Here is an 18,861-nt window from a genome sequence, read left to right as displayed (position 1 = left end):
TCTGGTTCTATGTCCAAAACATTTATTTTCAGGAAATATTTGTGCCTGCACAACAGGGGAACTTTGTGGGGTGTCTGTGGCTTCCTACAGTGACATCTGGCAGGACTAACTGGGTCATCAGAGCCACAGAATAAGGACCGGGAAGGTGGCCACAACTGCGAGGACTGGGGCCATGTAGGGGGAGGACTCTGAGAGTGACCACTTGGCTGATAACTTGAGTGTCCAGTGTATGGGAATCTCAGCGAGTTTCTGGCCTGAAGTCAGACTCTGTCTCTGACGCAGACGTGAGAGGTCGGAGTGGCAGGAACTGCTCAGCTGCTCATCCGGGAACTTGTCCTCCAAGGGACTTTGCCATTTGTTTTCTTCCTGTACCTAGAGGTGGCAGTCGGTGCTCAGCTTCCACAGCTCTCCTCGACACACCTGCTCAGACCCCTCGGCTACTCTCTTGCCCAGCCCAGAATACCTTTTCCACTTGTCTGAAGACCCGCAGCAGGTTTCCGCGAAGGACACCCTGAAGCTCTTCCTCACTCCAGCCACGACTCAGCAGCTCCTCTATCAGGACCGGGTATGTGGACACGTCTTCCAGCCCCTGAGGGAATCTGTGTGGCCAGTGGGTTTCAGACCTGATTCCCTGATCATGACTCAGAACCACAGTCCAGGGTCTATGAAACCCCAGCCCTGGTCAGGTATGGGAAGTGGAGACTTAGAGAGAGTAGGTAATTCTCCTCTGCTCTTCATCCTTTAGAAGGAGGCCTCAACCTCCTTGAATATTTATCAAAACTTACTGAATCATACTATTAAGATCTATGCCTTTTACTGAATGCAAATATCCCCCCTACCAACCAGAGTTAAAAAGAAGAAAATGGCCAGGTGTGGTGGCTCACACCTGTAATCCCAGCACTTTGGGAGGCCAAGGTGGGCAGATCACTTGAGGTCAGGAGTTTGAGACCAGCCTGGCCAACATGGTGAAACCCAATCTCTACTAAAAATAGAAAAAAGAAAGAAAGAAAATTAGCTGGGCATCATGGCACACACCTGTAATCCCAGCTACTTGGGAAGCTGAGGCAGGAAAATCGTTTGAACTCAGGAAGCAGAGGTTGCAGTGAGCCGAGATTGCACCACTGCACTCCAGGCTGAGCAACAGAGTGAGACTCTGTCTCCAAAAAAGAAAAGAAAAGAAGAAGAAAAGGCCTAGTGAGGTAGCTCAGGCCTGTAATCCCACACTTTAGGAGGCCAAGGCAGGAGAATCACTTGAGTCCAGGAGTTCAAGACCAGCCTGGGCAACATAATGAGACCCCATCTCTGCAAAAAATAAAATTATCTGGGCATGATGGCACATGCCTGTAGCCCCAGCTACTTGCAGGCTGAGATGGCAGGATCGCTTGAGCCCAGAAAGTCAAGGCTACAGTGAGCCAAGATTGCGCCACCGCACTCAAGCCTGGCCGACAAAGCAAGACCCTGAGAAGAAGAAGAAAAGGAAGAAAGAAAAAGGAAAAGGAGAAGAAGAAAGGAGGAGGAGGAGGGAGACAAAGAAGAAGGGGGAGGAAGAAGAGAAGGAGAAGGAGAGGAAGAGCTTCTTCAGAAAACAGTAGTTGCAAACGTGGCCACTGTGCACAGGGCGGAGAAGATGGTCAGCTCACACCAGACCTTGCTGATGGTCTGCTCAGAGAGAGTGGGTCTACTGGGCCTGGGGGTACATGCAGTGCTGGGCAGATGAGCTCTGTCTGGTGGTTTGGCCAAGTATAATGTCCTAGAGTGGGGTCACTGGGATGAAGACAAACAGGAGAGCCCAGGGAACTGATCCCGGGAGTGTGGTCAAGGCCTAAAGGACATGATGACTATGGTGACCATGAAGGCCCCATTGCTGTATAGCTAGCCCAAGACAAGCCACAGGGAAGCACTCACTTGCCAGCCCCATCATAATCTCCGCCAATCCCGATGAACTTGGATCCGATGACTGCCTTGATGTGGTCGAAGTGATCTGGGGAGGGGGCAGGTGGAGAGTCGGCTGCGTAGGGCTTCCAGGGTAGGGGTGCCACTGGGGCTGGATGGCACTGAGTCTCCTTCTTGCAGCCTGTGGGCCAGGCAGGCTGATTCCTTCATGGCCTGCCACATAGCTTGGCAACCTGAGAACCCTGAGGTTTGACCTGAATGGATTCAGCTGGTTCTGGCCTGGATTTCAGGTTTGGAGTGGATCCACAGAGCCACCTGTCTGGGCCATTTCCCACCTAGGATTAAACCTGCCTCTAGTCTCTTTGAGAACCTGGTAGGAACTCTTTTCTATGGTTGTGGGAGATGACAGAGGGACAAAGAGTACAACTGACAAAGACCCCAGAGACCTAAGGGGCCTTCCAGTCTCTTGGCCAGAGGCTGAGGAAGGGTGCTTTGGGGATCCCCCGCAGAGGTGCAGATAGTTAGCACTCAGGTTCTATGTGTGGCTTCCTCCCTTATACCCATTAGGACCACAGCACTGACTCTGTGGCTGCACCTCCATGTGACCAACGTGCTGTGTACTGTCCATCATTGCATTTTTTTCAGTGAAACCACTGGGACAGTCCTGGGGCCCTCCCAAGTCTTCAGGTGTAAATCAGAACTGTTCAGAGAGCCCGGGAGAGGGGGTTACCTGCCACAGTGGACACATTGGCTGATGGGTTGCACTGTATTACTCCCATGGACAAAGACACCATCACGACGCCACCGTTCTTCTTCTGCAGGGGCGGGCAAGTGGACGCTCAGCCTGGCCCCTCAGCAAACTGCATTCCTGCCCTGCCACCCTCTGGATCCCTGGAGAGGGTGTTCAGCTCTGGCTTCAGGAGTCAGAGGAAACTTCACCTCTCTGGTTTTGTGTGAATGGAGGAGTCTAGGCCCTGGTCTGGCATAGGTGTCTTGGTACTTGCTTTGAGGAGTAGAGGAATATACATATTTACCATCTAGAACCTCCCATTCCTGGCTGTGGACTGGAGTTGTGGGGCAAAAGATGTTCCGCCTGAAGTTGGAGGAAGTGGAGGGAGCAGGGCCTCAGGTTCGAGGGTTCCTATTTTTTGTTTTTGTTTTCTGTGGCAGGGTCTCACTCTGTCACCCAGGCTGGAGTGCTGTGGCACGATCTTGGCTCACTGCAACCTCCACCTCCCGAGTTCCAGAGATTCTCCTGTCTCAGCCTCCCAAGTAGCTGGGATTACAGGAATATGCCACCATACCCGGCTAAATTTTGTATTTTTAGTAGAGACGGGGTTTCCCCATGTTGGCCAGGCTGGTCTTGAACTCCTGACCTCAAGTGATCAGCCCACCTCAGCCTCCCAAACTGCTGGGATTACAGGTATGAGCCACCGTGCTTGGCCTAAGGGCTCCTGGTTTGAACCTCTTGCTTTAGGTTCCTGGGCTGGGCAGTTTCTCACCAGAAGCTGCAGGATGTCATCAGGAACATTCCGAGCACTGTTGCACACACTCCGGGCAGCCGAGTGGGAGAAGATCACAGGTGCCTGTGACACTTCCAGGGCCTGCCGTGCCACAGAATCTGAGACGTGGGACAAGTCTACCATCATGCCCAGGCGGTTCATTTCTGCCACCACCTTCTGCAGGGACATGTTGGGAGAAGGGTATCAGGGGTGCACATGTGTATACATTTATTCGTAAGCAGCTGGGGTGTGCACATTTGTTTGGGGTGGAGTGTGAACCAGGGTCCTCACCTCACCAAAGTCAGTCAGCCCGCTGATGTTGTTGTAGAAGGAGTGGACGCCCTTAGCTGAGCTCTCTGCCCTGTAGGGTGGCCAGGAAGCAGTCTGACTGGTAGCTGTTCCTTGGCCTCAAGAGCCTAGAGGCCCTACCCACCCTCCATCCCTGCAATCCCCTGAAACAAAAATAGCGATACAAAATGGGCCCTGCAAATGGGCCATGCCTGGCAGCAGGAGGGCCCTGCTGGGTCCAGTCTTTTTTTTCCTTTTATCTCTCTTTTTTTTTTTTTTTTTTGCGATAGAGTCTCACTCTGTCACCCAGGCAGGAGTGCAGTGGTGCCATCTCAGCTCACTGCAACCTGCACCTCCTGGGTTCAAGAGATTCTTATGCCTCAGCCTCCCGAGTATCTGGGATTACAGGCACGCACCACCACACCTGGCTAATTTTTGTGTTTTTCGTCAAGATAGGGTTTCACCATCTTGGCCAGGCTGGTCTCGAACTCCTGGCCTTAAGTTATCTGTCTGCCTCAGCCTCCCAAAGTTTTGGGATTACAGGCATGAGCCACCGCGTCTGGCCAGGGGTCAAGTCGTATTCTGAAAACCAGAATCCCAGCTCCCCTCCCCACTCCAGAGTCAGTGCCAGATCCCATGGGTAAAGCTTGTTCTGGGCCCACAGTGACCTCAGGCAGATCTCTGCCCCTGCCTCAGCGGTCCCACCCCATCTGCACTAGGCTCACCAGGGCGTGTTGCAGGTGTGGGTGAGCGTCAGGTAGCGCACTCCTAGCATGTAGAAGGTACGTAAGATGGAGAGGCTATTGTCCAGCGAGTGACCACCCTCCACACCGATGAGGCAGGCCAATTTCTGTGTGTCATTCAGAGCTGGGGGCAGGTAGGTCAGGTGATTACTTTCGAGGGCTGGAGTAGCTCAATGAAGTTCCTAACACTTCCCATCAACTCGCCTACCTTTAGCCGAGGTCACAAGCTCCAGCTCAGAATAGGAGGCACACATGCGGTGTATGAGGTCAATCTGCTCCAGGGTGAGGCGCAGGGCATCCCGGTCCTGGGTCTGGCATGGCACATAGGCTGACCAGAACTGGGGAGAAGACCAGGGTTTGGCTTGGACAGGGGCTGCTTTGGAGGACCCTGGACTGCTCACAGCCTCCACAGCTGACACAGCACCCAGTGGGCCAGGAGGCCACATGTAATGTACTGCTTCTTCCACGGGGTCTTCCTGGCCACCAAGCTGGCTCACTGTAGCCTCTGCAGCCCCCAGCATCCATATCATGAAACTTTTTGGGTCATTATGGTAACTGAGTTCTCATGTGACTAACTTGTGATCTCTAGGGTCCCCACTCTCCCCAACATCCCCCAGCAGCCATGCTGTGGCACCTCATGTATCCCTGTGGTACCTGGGCGCCCACGAGGCCATCTCTAAGCCTGTCCAGGTTGGTCTGGCCGTAGCTGAAATTGCGCAGGTTAACATCCTGTAGCCCTTTCTGGTAAACCTGCCTTAGGACCAGGGGCAGGTCGTTGTGGCTGGAGGGATGTCAAGGCAGGGTCAGGTGAAGAACAGACAGATGGGCCTCTTAGCCCTCCAGTTCAGGAAGGACACATCTGGGGATCCCCATTCCTCATTGTCACATGACTATACTGAGACCCCCTGAGGCCCCGGGCTAGGAGTGCCCACCCAAGAGGGGGTGACAGAGGGGAAAGGGTACCCATGCATGACGGGAGAGAGGGCATCCAGGGGTGGTGTGAGGGAGCCGCCTCCACAGCCCTGCATACTCTGGGACCCTCCCTTGCCCAGGAGTGTGCTCAGCTCCCATCGCCCCCTTGCAGCAATTACGCACCCGTCCACGAGTGGGAATTCCCGCATCAGGGCCCGTGCCTGCTCTCGCAGGCCCTGGGTGCCGGGACTACTGAGTGTGGTCGAGGGAGCGTAGGTGCCCGGCATGGTGTGGGCTCTGGGGGCGCCCAGCGTGGTGAGGGCTCTGGGGGGGCCTGGCGTGGTGTAGGCGCAGGTTACAGGCTGCAGCAGCAGCAGCAGGAGCAGGAGCAGCAGACTCGGCAGAGGCCACCGACCAAACGTGCCAGGACCCTCGAGGCCCGAGGGCTGCATGTTGTGCAGGGCCGGGCAGGCAGGGGTGTCAGTCAGAGAGCCTGAGAGGGGCGGGCGAGGGGCAGAGCGCGACGATGAAGTCCCGACCCTCGATTCAGGCCACCCGGCAGCAGCGGCGGCGTGGCCTCAAGAGGAGGGTAACGGAGTCACGGGGCCCCGCCAAGTTTGTGTGGAGAGCGGCGGCACCGCCCAGTGCGGCCACCAGGGGGCTCCTAGCCCTCCCGTCGTCATCCCCGAGGTCGCTCCCGCCGGCTGGGCGGATCCCTGTCCTGGGAGCCCACTTGCGGCCTGTCTCAGGACCCTCCACCCTCCCTTTTACCCCTCCCACTGTCCCCAGGGGGCCGACCCAGGTGGCTCCTCTGCTGCCCCTAGGCTCCCTCTCTAAGAGAGAGGGCCTGGGGTGCTTCTCCCAAACAGTGGCCCTCTGCCCTGCCCTGGGAGATCTGCGGACCACGTCATGTCCCCAACCGCCTGCAACGTGTCCCGGCCACACCCAGGGCCACATGTGTCCCTGTGACCACAGTGCTCTGGGCTCTGGATTTCCTGGTGCTGGGTTGTGTGGGTGGGTGTGGGGGAGAAGACAGGCCCTGGCAATGAGGGGTTAACTCTGTGGACTGGATTCGGGAAGGGGACCCCTGGCCCTGACTTACTCTCTCCCATAACTTAGGCCCTCAAGCCTATACCCTGGGGACTCTCCCAGCTACTAGGACCTGTGAGGAGCACTCCTCTGCCCCAGCCCCGACCCCACATTCTCCAATCAGCCTTAGGAAAGAGCTCCTTCCTAAGGAGCTGCCACACCTCCCCAGGACCCCAGTGGAGGGATGAGAGCGGAGCAAGCATCTGGCCACTGCCAGGGAACATTCACTCAACACAGCAGGAACCCACACAGCCATCTGCATAGAAGGAAATGAAGTCTTGTCTAGGGCAGCAGAGTCCCCGATCACAGCACCTTCCTCCTAGAGCTTCTGGCTGACCTGCTGGCCAGGATACCTCCTACCTCCTTGAGGAAGCCCCGGCCTCGTCCAGGTCAGGAGTAAGGCGCCCGAGGAAAGGCCTGCCACCTGGGTTCTGCAGCCACAGTCCTCTTATCTTGTGGCTCCTGTGGCTTGAGCTCTCACAGAAACCTCCAGGGCTGAGTCCCTTCCTTGATGACAAGCCCCACCCCATTCCCGGCCTGGGGCCCTCAACCTAGGTGCCTCCTCCAGGAAGGACCCCCAACCACACAAGCACACAATCACACATGCACAGGGGATGTGCCGGCTCACAGAAGCCCCACCAGCTGAGAGCTTCCGGGACCGTGGCCAAACCCCTTCGTTCTCAGAGACCTTTGCGTCCTCCTGCCCCTCAGGCTCTCAAGACTCTGCTCTGAACCTTGGCACCCCTGGAGCCGCTTCATCTTTGGAGCCTCCCCCACGTGGCAGGGCTGATCAGTGCACGGGTAGTGTGATCTAAGCCTGACGACGACTAGAGATTCAAGAAGGCCTCCTAAAAAGAAAATGAGCCAGCTCTTCCAAAGGGACTGGAGGTCCCAAGCTACCCAGGAGGGGAAGTGATCCCAGCTTTCATGTATTTTAGGGACTGCACACTTGATGTTGCCCAGTGTCTGCTGTCCAGGAGGAAGGCAGATCGATGGCCAAGTGCTCGAGGTGGGTTAACTCTTACGTCTACTGCTGCCGAAGGGGGCCTTTTTTTGTTTGTTTGTTTTGAGACAGAGTCTCACTTTGTTGCCCAGGCTAGAGTGTAGTGGCACAATCTTGGCTCACTGCAATCTCAGCCTCCTGAGTTCAAGCGATTCTTGTGCCTTAACTTCCCGAGTAGCTGGGACTACAGGCATGCACCACCACGCCCAGCTAAATTTTGTATGTTTAGTAGAGATGGGGTTTTGCCATGTTGCCCAGGCTGGTCTCGAACTCCTGGTCTCAAGCAGTCTGCCTGCCTCAACCTCCCAAAATGCTGGTATTACTGGAGTGAGCTAACACACCTGGGCTTTTTTTTTTTTTTTTTTTTTTTTTTTTTTAAAGACAGTGTCTTGCCATCTTGCCCAGGCTGGTCTCAAACTTCTGGCAAGTGATGATCTCACCTTGGCCTCCCAAAGTGCTGGGAGTATAGATGTGAGCCACTGTGCCCATCCCTGCTGGAGGGTTCTTTAGGGAGGCCCACTGCAGACGGTGAGTCCTCTTGGGCTGTGCTTCAGAGAACAGTAGGGCGTGTCCCAGATCTGGGTGGTTTGGGTACCCCAACACAGGCTTCCCTCCTTCTCTCCATCATCCATTGCTGGTCAGCAGCCCCCCAAACCCACTGGAATAGTGAGAGGGAGGAGAAGTTCTTGGATTTGCTGGTCTCCAGGTCAAAGATGTGGGTTCAGGAATAAACAGTTTATTCTCCTGAGAGCCCCAAGAGGTATGGGGCATAAAGAATGAGGAACTGAATCTGATCATTATGTGTTATATGTATTGAAACATCACTGGGTGGGGCGCAGTGGCTCACACCTGTGATCCCAGCACTTTGGGAGGCCAAGGTGGGCGGATCATCTGAGGTCAGGAGTTCGAGACCAGCTTGGCCAACATGGGGAAACCCCCTCTCTATTAAAAATACAAACATTAGCCGGGCTTGGTGGTGCGCGCCTGTAGTCTCAACTACCTGGGAGGCTGAGGTGGGAGAATCATTTCAACCCAGGAGGCAGAGATTGCAGTGAGCCGAGATCGGGCCACTGCACTTCAGCCTGGATGACAGAGCGAGACCCTGTCTCCCCCCCCAAAAAAAACCAAACAACAACAACAAAAATCACTATGTACCCCATGAATATGTGCAAATTATTATTTTTATTGTTTTTGAGATAAGGTCTTGCTCTGTCACCCAGGCTGGAGTGCAGTGGTGCAGTCTCAGCTCACTGCAGCCTTAACCTCTCAGGTTCAATCAATCCTCCCACTTCAGCCTCCCGAGTCTGGGACTACAGGTACTCGCCACCATACTCGGCTAATTTTTTTTTTTTTTTTTTTAGAGACAGTGTCTCACTATATTGTCCAGGCTGGTCAATTATTATTTGTCAGTTTGAAAAATTTAAAAATAAGGAAGGGGTAGGTAGGAATAAATAAATAAAAGCTGACAGAGTAGGTGGGGAGAATTCAACTTTTCTTTTTTTTTTGAGACAGAGTTTTGCTCCTGTTGCCCAGGCTGGAGTGCAATGGTGCGATCTTGGCTCACTGCAGCCTCCACCTCCTGGGTTCAAGTGATTCTCCTGCCTCAGCCTCCCGAGTCGCTGGAATTACAGGCATGCGCCATCATGCCTGGCTAATTTGGTATTTTTTAGTAGAGACGGGGTTTCTGCATTTTGGTCAGGCTGGTCTTGAACTCCCGACCTCAGGTAATCCACCCACCTCGGCCTCCCAAAGTGCTGGGATTATAGGCGTGAGCCACCGCACCCGGCCAACTTCTTAAATTTTTTTTAAGCTTCTCTCCAGAGCCCAAATGTCTGACCTCCTGGGACTTGGAGTACCTGCTAGCTCAGCAGAGGCAGGCTGAGTTGAGCCAGTAAAGGCGAGCACTGTCTCTGGAGATAAGCCAGACAACACAATTTTCCATAATATGCAACTTCAGTCCTCAAACTTGGCCTTGAGGGGACCATACAAAGCAAATCACAGAAATGCAAACACACCTAGACTTGAAGTTGCAGTGAGCACTATGACGACACCATAGCATTCCAGCCTGGGTGACAGGGCAAGACCCTGTCTGTAAAAAAATAGATAATGATGATATTATATTATTATTATTATTATTATTTTTTTTTTTTTCTGAGACAGAGTTTCATTCTTGTTGCCCAGGCTGGAGTGCAATGGTGCAATCTTGGCTCACTGCAACCTCTGCCTCCCGGGTTCAAGTGATTCTCCTGCCTCAGCCTCCCGAGCAGCTGAGATTATGGGTGCATGCCACCACTCCCGGCTAATTTTTGTATTTTTAGTAGAGATGGGGTTTTGCCATGTTGGCCAGGCTGGTCTCAAACTCCTGACTTCAGGTGATCCGCCTGCCTTGACCTCCCAAAGTGCTGGGATTACAGGCATGAGCCACCCCGACCCTTGGCCAAATTTTTTATTTATTTATTTATTTATTTATTTATTTATTTATTTATTTTGAGATGGAATCTCGCTCTGTCTCCCAGGCTGGAGTGCAGTGGCACGATCTTGGCTTACTGCAAGCTCCACCTCCCGGGTTTCACGCCATTCTCCTGCCTCAGCCTCCCGAGTACCTGGGACTATAGGTGCCCGCCAACACGCCCGGCTAATTTTTTGTATTTTTAGTAGAGACGGGGTTTCACCGTGTTAGCCAGGATGGTCTCAATCTCCTGACCTCGTGATCCACTCACCTTGGCCTCCCAAAGTGCTAGGATTACAGGCATGAGCCACCGCACCCAGCCCAAATTTTTTTAAATGAAAGAAATAGGTATGGCTTTTCTGTAGGGAATGGGCTGGAGGCCAGGAGATCAGGAGGGGATAAGGAATGAAGGGGCCTGTACGGGGGAGAAGCAGTGGGAATAGGAAGGAAACATTCCTGGGAGATATTTGGAGGTTGAACCCACAGGATTTGGAGATGCTTTGAAGCAGGGTTGGTGGGAGACAGTAAGGAGGAATCAGCAGTGACACTTAGGGTTGGCTCTGGAATCAGGCCCTGAGTTTCCCTGCCTCTGCCTTGTTTCCACTCTGCCCACTGCCAGCATCTAGCTAACTTAGACTGTAGCCTCTGACTCCAAATTATCCCTGTGCTCAGGTCTGTGCCACTGATATTGGCAGCTCCTAAGACAAGACTTCACTAGTGTGTGCTGTTTCCCTGCAAGGGGAAGGGCACAGAGATGGCTTTGGGTGAGGTTATGGGGAGGATAGGCCACCTCGTTGGCTAACACTTGTTTACCTCTGGGGCATGAGTGTTCATGTGAGCCATGATGCCTGGCCTGTTCCTCTTTTAACAAAATCTGGTAGGACACGGTGGCTCATGCCTGTAATCCCAGTAATTTGGAAGGTCGAGGTGAGAGGATCTCTTGAAGTCGGAGGTTTGAGACCAGTCTAGGCAACATAATGAGAACTCTCTCTAAGAAAAAAAAAAAAAAGGAAAAAAAAAAAAAAGGTGGTGCATGCCTGTGGTTCCAGGTACTTAGGAGGCTGAGGTGGGAGGTTCGCCTGAGCCCAGGAGTTTAAGGTTGCAGTGAGATATGATTGCACCACTGCTCCCTAGCCTGGGCAACAGAGTGAGACCCCATCTCTAACAAAACAAAAACAAAATCCAGTGCATCCTCTTGCCTAAAGTTCTTCTGTGGCTTCTCATTGCAGAAATCTACCAAATTTCTTTCTTTGGCTTTCAACTCCTGGAGAGTCTGCTCTCACCAGCCTCTCCAGTCTCAGCAAATAGCACAAAACTTCCTGTCCTCCAAAATCTGGCCACCTCAGTGATGCTATGTCCCACCACACGGAGCCTTGGCACAACCTCAGCCTCCAACTGGTAGTGCTGTTGAGGCAAGGCCAGGATAGGAAATCTTGCTACCAGGAAGGAGTAGGTGGGTGAACAGCTTTTCCCTCTACTTCCTCTTCTATGCAGTGTTTGCATAAATCAAGACCTGCAGAGGAGGCAGCAGTAGAAACAGTTTGCTCCAAGGACCAAACTTATTCTGGTGTGCCGCTCACTCGCCCCTACTCATCTCCAGTGTATTTCAAGCGTATGCAGGGAAGGAAAAAGTCAGGCTGAGTTATAGCTGCACAGGCTGCCTCCCATGCTCAGAGTGCAGGGGTGGGGTGCAGCTGGGGCTTACTCAGTATCCAGCAGTGCCCAGATGATGATCATCTGCATCCAAGCCCCTCTGGTCCTGGAGATTCATGCTTCCCTTTGATGTCGCCCTGGATCTGCTCCCATGATGTCTGATACAGACAATTCCCAAGAAACAATAGTCTTCCAAGCCAGAAAACAGCCTGGCCACCGTAGACAACATCCTCCAATCACCAAGCTGAAGCCACCCTTCCTGAAACGGCAAATAGCTAACATAACATTTTTCTTCCACAAAAGGAAGTCAATGTTTACCTTTCTAGGAGAAGTGCAATAACCCCAAATGCATCTTTATCTCCTGAATGCATCTCGAACCTTCTCCTTAACCCCTACCAACCCCTACCCCGCCAGCCTCTCTGTCCAACATTCCTGGGGTATTTTTTTTTTTTTTTCGGAATGCGATAGCACGATCTCAGCTCACTGCAACCTCCACCTTCCAGGTTCAAGCGATTCTCCTGCCTCAGCCTCCCAAGTAGCTGGGATTACAGGCATGCACCACCAGGCTGGCTAATTTTTGTATTTTTTTTTAGTAGAGATGGGGTTTCACCATGTTGATCAGGCTGGATTGTCTCAAACTCCTGACCTCGGGTGATCCACCAGCCTCGGCCTCTGAAAGTGTTGGGATTACAGGCGTGAGCCACTGCGCCTGGCCTTTTTTCTTTTCTTTCTTTCTTTTTTTTTTTTGAGATAGGATCTTGCTCTGTTGCCCAGGCTGGAGTGCAGTGGTGCCATCTTGGCTCACTGCAACCTCCGCCTGCCAGGTTCAAGCAATTCTGCAACCCCAGCCTCCCTAGTAGCTGGGGCTACAGGCACGCACCACCATGTCCAGCAAATTTTTGTATTTTTGGTAGAGACGGGATTTCACCACATTGGCCTTGAACTCCTGGCCTCAGGTGATCCACCTGCCTTGGACTCCCAAAGTGCTGGGATTACAGGCCTGAGCCACTGTGCCTGGTCCTGGGTTGCTTTTTGATGGAGATGATTTATGACTTGGGTCCCATGTGTACCATTGAGTTCCTCTTGCAGCTGGGCTCTGCCTGATTTCAGGCAGTACAGAGGATCTGGGACACAAGGTTGCATGCTATCCCATGTCCTTGAGGTAGTGCCATCAGCCGAGGGTGGGGAGGAGGCTGGAGGGCCCTGGGGTGCAGGAGCTGGATCCAGCAAGGCCTTTAAAAGTATCTCAGGGGACAGGAGGTGGTGGCTCATGCCTGTAATCCTGGCACTTTGGGAGGCCGAGGCATGAGGATCGCTTGAGGCCAGGAGTTTAAGACCAGCCTGGGAAACATGGTGAGACCCCTTCTCTACAAAAAAATTTTTAAAAAGTAGCTGGGCATGGTGGCACATGCCTGTAGTCTCAGCTACTCAGGAGGCTGAGGTGGGAGAATTGCTTGAGCCCAGAAAGAGGCCACAGTGAGCTATGGTAGCTCCACTGCATTCCAGCCTCTGGGAAAGAGCAAGACCCTGTCTTAAAAATAAAATACCTTTTCTGAAACATTTTTTGTAAGATTAAAAAAACAGAAAAAGAAAAAGGAAGGAAGGAAGAAAGGAAAGAAGGAAGGAAAGACGGAAGGAAGGAAGAAAGAAAAGAAAAAAAAGAAAAGAAAAATTTTAAAAGGTTGGATATGGTGGCTCACGCCTGTAATCCCAGCACTTTGGGAGGCCAAGGCAGGTGAATTGCTTGAGCTCAGGAGTTCGAGAGCAGCCTGGGCGACATGATGAAGCCCCGTCTTTACAAAAAATACAAAAATTAGCCAGGTGTGGCGGTGCATGCCTGTATTCCCAGCTATTTGGGAGGCTGAAGCAGGAAAATTGCTTGAACCCGGGAGGCGGAGGTTGCAGTGAGCTGAGATCGTGCCACTGCACTCCAGCCTGGGCAACAAGAGTGAAACTCTGTCTCAAAAAAAAATTTCCTTTTAGAGACAGGGTTTCACTGTGTTGTTCACTGAAACTTCAAACTCCTGGGCTCAGGCAATCCTCCTGCCTCAGCCTTCCGAGTTGCTGGTAGAGTCTGTGAGAAACATGGTGACTCGGTCAATACCCATGCCCCAGGCAGTTGTGGGGGACAGCCTGTATTCCAAGGTGGCACAGAAGTTTTCATCTATGAACATGGCCTCATCATCACCTGCGTCCTTAGCCTGTTCTTTAAAAAGCTGCCGCTGCTGCATAGGATCATTTAGATCAGTGTAGGCATTGCTTATTGCTTTCTTTATGACAAATAGCTTAAAGCGCTGGGTCAAACCTCTTTAGAGTGGTGCCATTTAGCCAAAGGGCTCATTATCTGGGGGTGATCACAGATGAATGCAGAATTGTTGCAAATCACTTCCAGGAACTCCCCCCACAAGCTTGTCAAGGAGCCTGGCTGTGGTCGTAGGTGGAGGGCACGCAATAGCATTTGCACACAGATATTATCAAGAATTTTGCCAAATGCTTCAGTTTCAAATAGGTTATTTTCTGGCAGCTTCACCCCCAGGGCTTTCTCAAGCTCTTCTATCATGCTGATTCTCCGGAAGGGTAGGGTGCAGTCAATATTGCAGGCTTATCCCTCTGGGACATCTGGGTAGTAGGTGACCTTGTAACTACCTGTATTATGCTTCACCATCCCTGGAACCATCTTCCCTGTGATTTCCATGAGATTGTGATAGTCTAGGCCACGTAGAACTCAGGGGTGCTGAACTCAGGATTTTACGTCAAATCAATTCCTTCATTCCAGAACTGGAATGCAATTTCATAAACCTGGTCAATGCCGCCAACCACTAGCATCTTATGGCAGAGTTCTGGAGCAGTTCATGTGCAGCTTGTTGTGATAAGTGATGAAAGGCTTGGTCATAGCTCCCCTGGGATGACGTTCTTTCATGGGAGTTTCAATCTCTAGGAATCCCAGCTCATCCAAGAAACTTTTTTTTTTTTGAGACAGAGTTTTGCTCTTGTTGCTCAGGCTGGAGTATAGTGGTGCAATCTTGGCTTACTGCAACCTCCACCTCCTGGGTTCAAGTTATTCTTCTGCTTCAGCCTCCTGAGTAGCTAGGATTATGGGCACCTGCCACCACGCCCATCTAATTTTTGTATTTTTAGTAGAGGTGGGGTTTTACCATGTTGTCCAGACTGGTCTCGAACTCCTGACCTCAGGTGATCTGCCTGCCTTGGCCTCCCAAAGTGCTGGGATTACAGGCGTGAGCCACTGCGCCTGGCCTAAGAAACTTACTATACATGTGATGATCTTACAGCAGATGATAAATTTCTGCCTCATTCATTCAGGATCAAGTCCAAGTATCTCTGACCATACCTTGTTTCCTTGTCTTTGAGGCCAAAGTGAAGATGAGGTAACATATGCAAGCAAGGCCACAGCAGTGTGATCTCATAGGGAATGAAGCTCAGCCCATCCTTCCTGGTTTTTCCCAGGATTCCCCTGAATTCCAATTAAGTTTCCCCAATGCAGTTTGTTATTAATATGAATAAATTATTCTTCCTGAAATTATAATTCCTGAAATTGGCCATGACTTGCAACTTGACCCCCTCTGCTCAAAGATCATAGAAGTTCATGGCCCGGCACTGTGGCTCACGCCTATAATCCCAGCACTTTGTGAGGCCAAGGCAGGCAGATCACCTGAGGTTGGGAGTCGAGATCAGCCTCACCAACATGGAGAAACCTCGTCTCTACTAAAAATACAAAATTAGCCAGGCGTGGTGGCGCACGCCTGTAATCCCAGCTACTAGGGAGGCTGAGGCAAGAGAATTGCTTAAACCTAGGGAGGAGGAGGTTGCAGTGAGCTGAGATTGTGCCATTGCATTCCAGCCTGGGCAACAAGAGTGAAATTCCATCTCAAAAAAAAAAAGAAAAAGAAAAAAGATCATAGAAGTTCAGCTTTCCTCCAAAAGCTTTTTTGGCATGGATCCTATCTGCCATGTTTAAGGTGATATCAGTCAGGAGATCCCCAGTTTGCAGGTGACACTATTCTGGGATGAAGTCAGTGAGGGAGATGTCTACATGGATCTCGATGGGGTATGGGTCTTTCCCATTGACCTACCTGACTGCAAATCTTTTTTTTTTTTCTGAGACAGAGTCTCACTCTGTTGCCCAGGCTGGAGTGCAGTGGCTCAATCTCAGCTCACTGCAACCTCCACCTCCCAGATTCAAGCGATTCTCCTGCCTCAGCCTCCCAAGTAGCTGGAATTACAGGCATGTGCCACCATGCCCAGCTAATTTTTGTATTTTTAGTAAAGATGGGGTTTCATCATATTGGCCTCGAACCCCTGACTTCAAGTGATCTGCCTGCCTCAGTCTCCCAAAGTGCCAGGATTACAGGTGTGAACCACTGGGCCTGACCTTAGCTGTGGATCTTGTAGTACTGATTTGGGTCCAGGTTCTCCTCCTCAGGACCCACACCGTTGTCAGTGGTATGGTTGGTGGCAGCAGCAGTGACCTGGGCTTAGCTGTTTCTCACTGAGCTCTTACTGCTTGGCCGCCTTCTCTGCCACTTTCTTCTCGGCTTTCAGGTATCTCTTCAGCTTGTTCTTGCTCAGTTTTGACTCACCACCATCCACTTTAACCTTGGCCCCTTGTACTGCAGTCATCTTCCCGGAGGGCCTGACCCAAAAGTCTGTTTTTTTCTTTTTATTTATTTATTTTTTTTGAGATGAAGTCTCGCTCTGTTCCTCAGGCTGGAGTGCAGTGGCGCAATCTTGGCTCGCTGCAACTTCTGCCTCCAGGGTTCAAGCGATTCTCGTACCTCATCCTCCAGAGTAACCAGGACTACAGGCACCCACCACCATTCCCGGCTAAATATTCACATTTTTAGTAGGGATGGGGTTTTGTCATGTTGGCCAGGCTGGTCTCGAACTCTGGGCCTCAAGTGATCCTCCCGCACCAGCCTCCCAAAGTGCTGGAATATAAGCGTGAGCCACTGCGCCTGGCCCTGTTTTTTGTTTTTTTTCATGTGGCCGTGTACTTAAGGAACCAGCCTTATTGTGTGGTGAGAAAATTGAGCAGCTGGTCAGATGAGGGGTTCCTTCAATCCCTCCACTTTCAGCTGCTGCCTCTAGGAAAGGCCTCAAATTCCTTACCTCAGCCTTCTGGGATTACAGGCGCATGCCACCATGCCTGGCTAATTTTTTAATTTTTAGTAGAGACGGGAGTTTCTCCATGTTGGCCAGGCTGGTCTCAAACTCATGATCTCAAGTGATCTGCCCACCTCAGTCTCCCAAAGTGCTAGGATTACAGGCGTGAGCCACTGCGCCCAGCCTCAAATTCCTTACATCTATCCGGACATCCTTTCCTGATCACCCACTGGTGCTGGCCATTTGCTAGGGTGTGCAGTGAGGTGGCTGGATAAGTCTCCAGCTATCACATGTGCTGGCATAAGCACATGGGGGTGGAGGGTGGGCTCTGTAGGGGCCCCAAGATCCAGGAGCCAGTGCTAACCAAACATGTAGACAACATGTGTGATTTCACATTTAACCTCAAATTCAGACTTGCTGTCTCTTTTGCTTAACCTAGTCTGCTCATCCCCCAGGGCTGTCAGACCTGTTTCTGCAAAAACACAGTGAAGTCACAGCACACCCTGCCCCGGAGCTCTCTAAGCTTCCTGTTTTTATGCAGAAAGCCTGCCCTCCTGTGAAGCTGACCAGGTGAGATCTCACTGACTCTGCATCTGGGTGAATCTGAGAAGCTTAATTAAAAACAACAACACAAAACTTTTTTTTTTAAACTGTATCTCACTCTGTGGCCTAGGCTAGAGTGCAGTGGTGCCGTCATGGCTCACTGCAGCCTCAAACTTCGGGGCTCAGGTGATCCCCTCACCTCAGCTTCCCGAGTAGCAGGGACTAAGGGTGGTGCCACCACACTCAGCTAATTTTTTTTTTTTTTTTTGGTAGAGATGGGATTTCACCATGTTGCCCAGGCTGGTCTCAAACTCCTGGTCTCAAGTGATCCTCCCACCTTAGCCTCCCACAGGTTGGGATTACAGGCATGAGCCACTGTGCCCAGACCAAAAAACTTTTTATAGGGAAAATTGCAAATACATGAGAAAGGAGAGAGAAAAGTGTATTAAATCCCATATAGCCATCACCTAGTTTCAAAGATTATCAACTGATGGCTTATCTTATTTCATTTATGCTCTCACTCACCCCTTTCTACAGATTATTTTAAAGCAAATCATAGACATCTATTTCATCCATTTTTAAGTATGCCCCTCTAAAAGGTAAGGGCTCTTTTTAGGCTGGGCACGTGGCTCTTGCCTGAAATCACAGCACTTTGGAAGGTTGAGGTGAGTGGATCACCTGAGGTTAGGAGTTGGAGACCAGCCTGGCCATCATAGCGAACCCCATCTCTGCTAAAAATACAAAAATTAGCCGGGTGTCATGGAGGGCGCCTATAATCCCAGCTACTCAGGAGTCTGAGACAGGAGAACTGCTCAAACCCAGGAGGCAGAGATTGCAGAGAGCTGAGTTCGTGCCACTGCACTCTAGCCTGGGCGACAAGAGAAAGACTCTGTCTCTAAATAAATAAATAAATGGTAATGGCTCTTTTTAAAAGACAACTATAAGCCAGGTGCACTGGGCCATTCCTGTAGTCCTAGCTATTTGGGAGGCTGAAACAGGTGGATTGCTTGAGCCAAGGAGTTTGAGGCCAGCCTGGGCAACATACTAAAACCCTGTTTCCGAAAAATAAAATAAAATAAATATATAAATAAATGGCAATTACCATACCATTATGACCCTTATAAAAGTTAACAGTACTTTTCTTTTAAAATTTGTAGAGACAGGGTCTTTTTTTTTTTTTTTTTTTGAGACAGAGTCTCCCTCTGTTGCCCAGGCTGGAGCGCAGTGGGGTGATCTCGGCTCACTGCAAGCTCCGCCTCCTGGGTTCACACCATTCTCCTGCCTCAGCCTTCCGAGTAACTGGGACTACAGGCACCTGTCACCATGCCCAGCTAATTTTTTTGTATTTTCAGTAGAGACGGGGTTTCACCATGTTAGTCAGGATGGTCTCGATCTCCTAACCTCGTGATCCGCCCGCCTTGGCCTCCCAAAGTGCTGAGATCAGGCGTGAGCCACCACGCCTGGCCAATTTTTGTATTTTTAGTAAGATGGGGTTTCATTGTGCTGGCCAGGCTGGTCTCAAACTCCTGACCTCAGGTGATCCACTGCCTCAGCCTACCAAAGTGCAGGGATTACAGGAGTGAGTCACTGTGCCTGGCCAAGACCCCATCTAAGAAAGAGAGAGAGAGAAAAGAGGAAGAAGAGGAAGAAGAAGGAGGAGAAGAA

The 18,861-nt window shown here is 51.3% G+C and overlaps 1 protein-coding gene and 1 pseudogene across 3 annotated transcripts; both read right to left on the bottom strand.

Annotated features, from left to right (window-relative positions):
• Window positions 1-6,873, bottom strand: DPEP2 (dipeptidase 2). Of its 3 annotated transcripts, XM_003262915.3 has the most exons (10): window positions 5,522-5,977; window positions 5,081-5,207; window positions 4,635-4,764; window positions 4,409-4,550; window positions 3,687-3,756; window positions 3,396-3,572; window positions 2,624-2,708; window positions 1,906-1,981; window positions 464-599; window positions 1-372 (listed from the first exon to the last, which is right to left on the bottom strand). In XM_003262915.3, the coding sequence occupies exons 1-10, from the start codon at window positions 5,788-5,790 to the stop codon at window positions 118-120; spliced, it is 1,467 nt and encodes a 488-aa protein (XP_003262963.2). In that variant the 5' UTR covers window positions 5,791-5,977; the 3' UTR covers window positions 1-117. The 3 variants fall into 3 exon arrangements, with proteins under 3 accessions (XP_003262963.2, XP_030650956.1, XP_030650950.1); XM_030795096.1 differs by lacking the exons at window positions 5,081-5,207; window positions 5,522-5,977 and adding an exon at window positions 6,788-6,873; XM_030795090.1 differs by lacking the exon at window positions 5,081-5,207 and having other exon boundaries at window positions 4,635-4,769; window positions 5,661-5,790.
• A 6,707-nt stretch (window positions 6,874-13,580) lies between these two features.
• Window positions 13,581-16,170, bottom strand: LOC100604974 (annotated as a pseudogene).
• Window positions 16,171-18,861: the final 2,691 nt, after the last annotated feature.

The sequence above is a fragment of the Nomascus leucogenys genome, chromosome 2, assembly GCF_006542625.1.
Source record: "Nomascus leucogenys isolate Asia chromosome 2, Asia_NLE_v1, whole genome shotgun sequence".
Classification (NCBI taxonomy): Eukaryota; Metazoa; Chordata; class Mammalia; order Primates; family Hylobatidae; genus Nomascus; species Nomascus leucogenys.
Note: the sequence above shows the minus strand (reverse complement) of the source record. Positions and strands in the feature narration are given on the sequence as shown.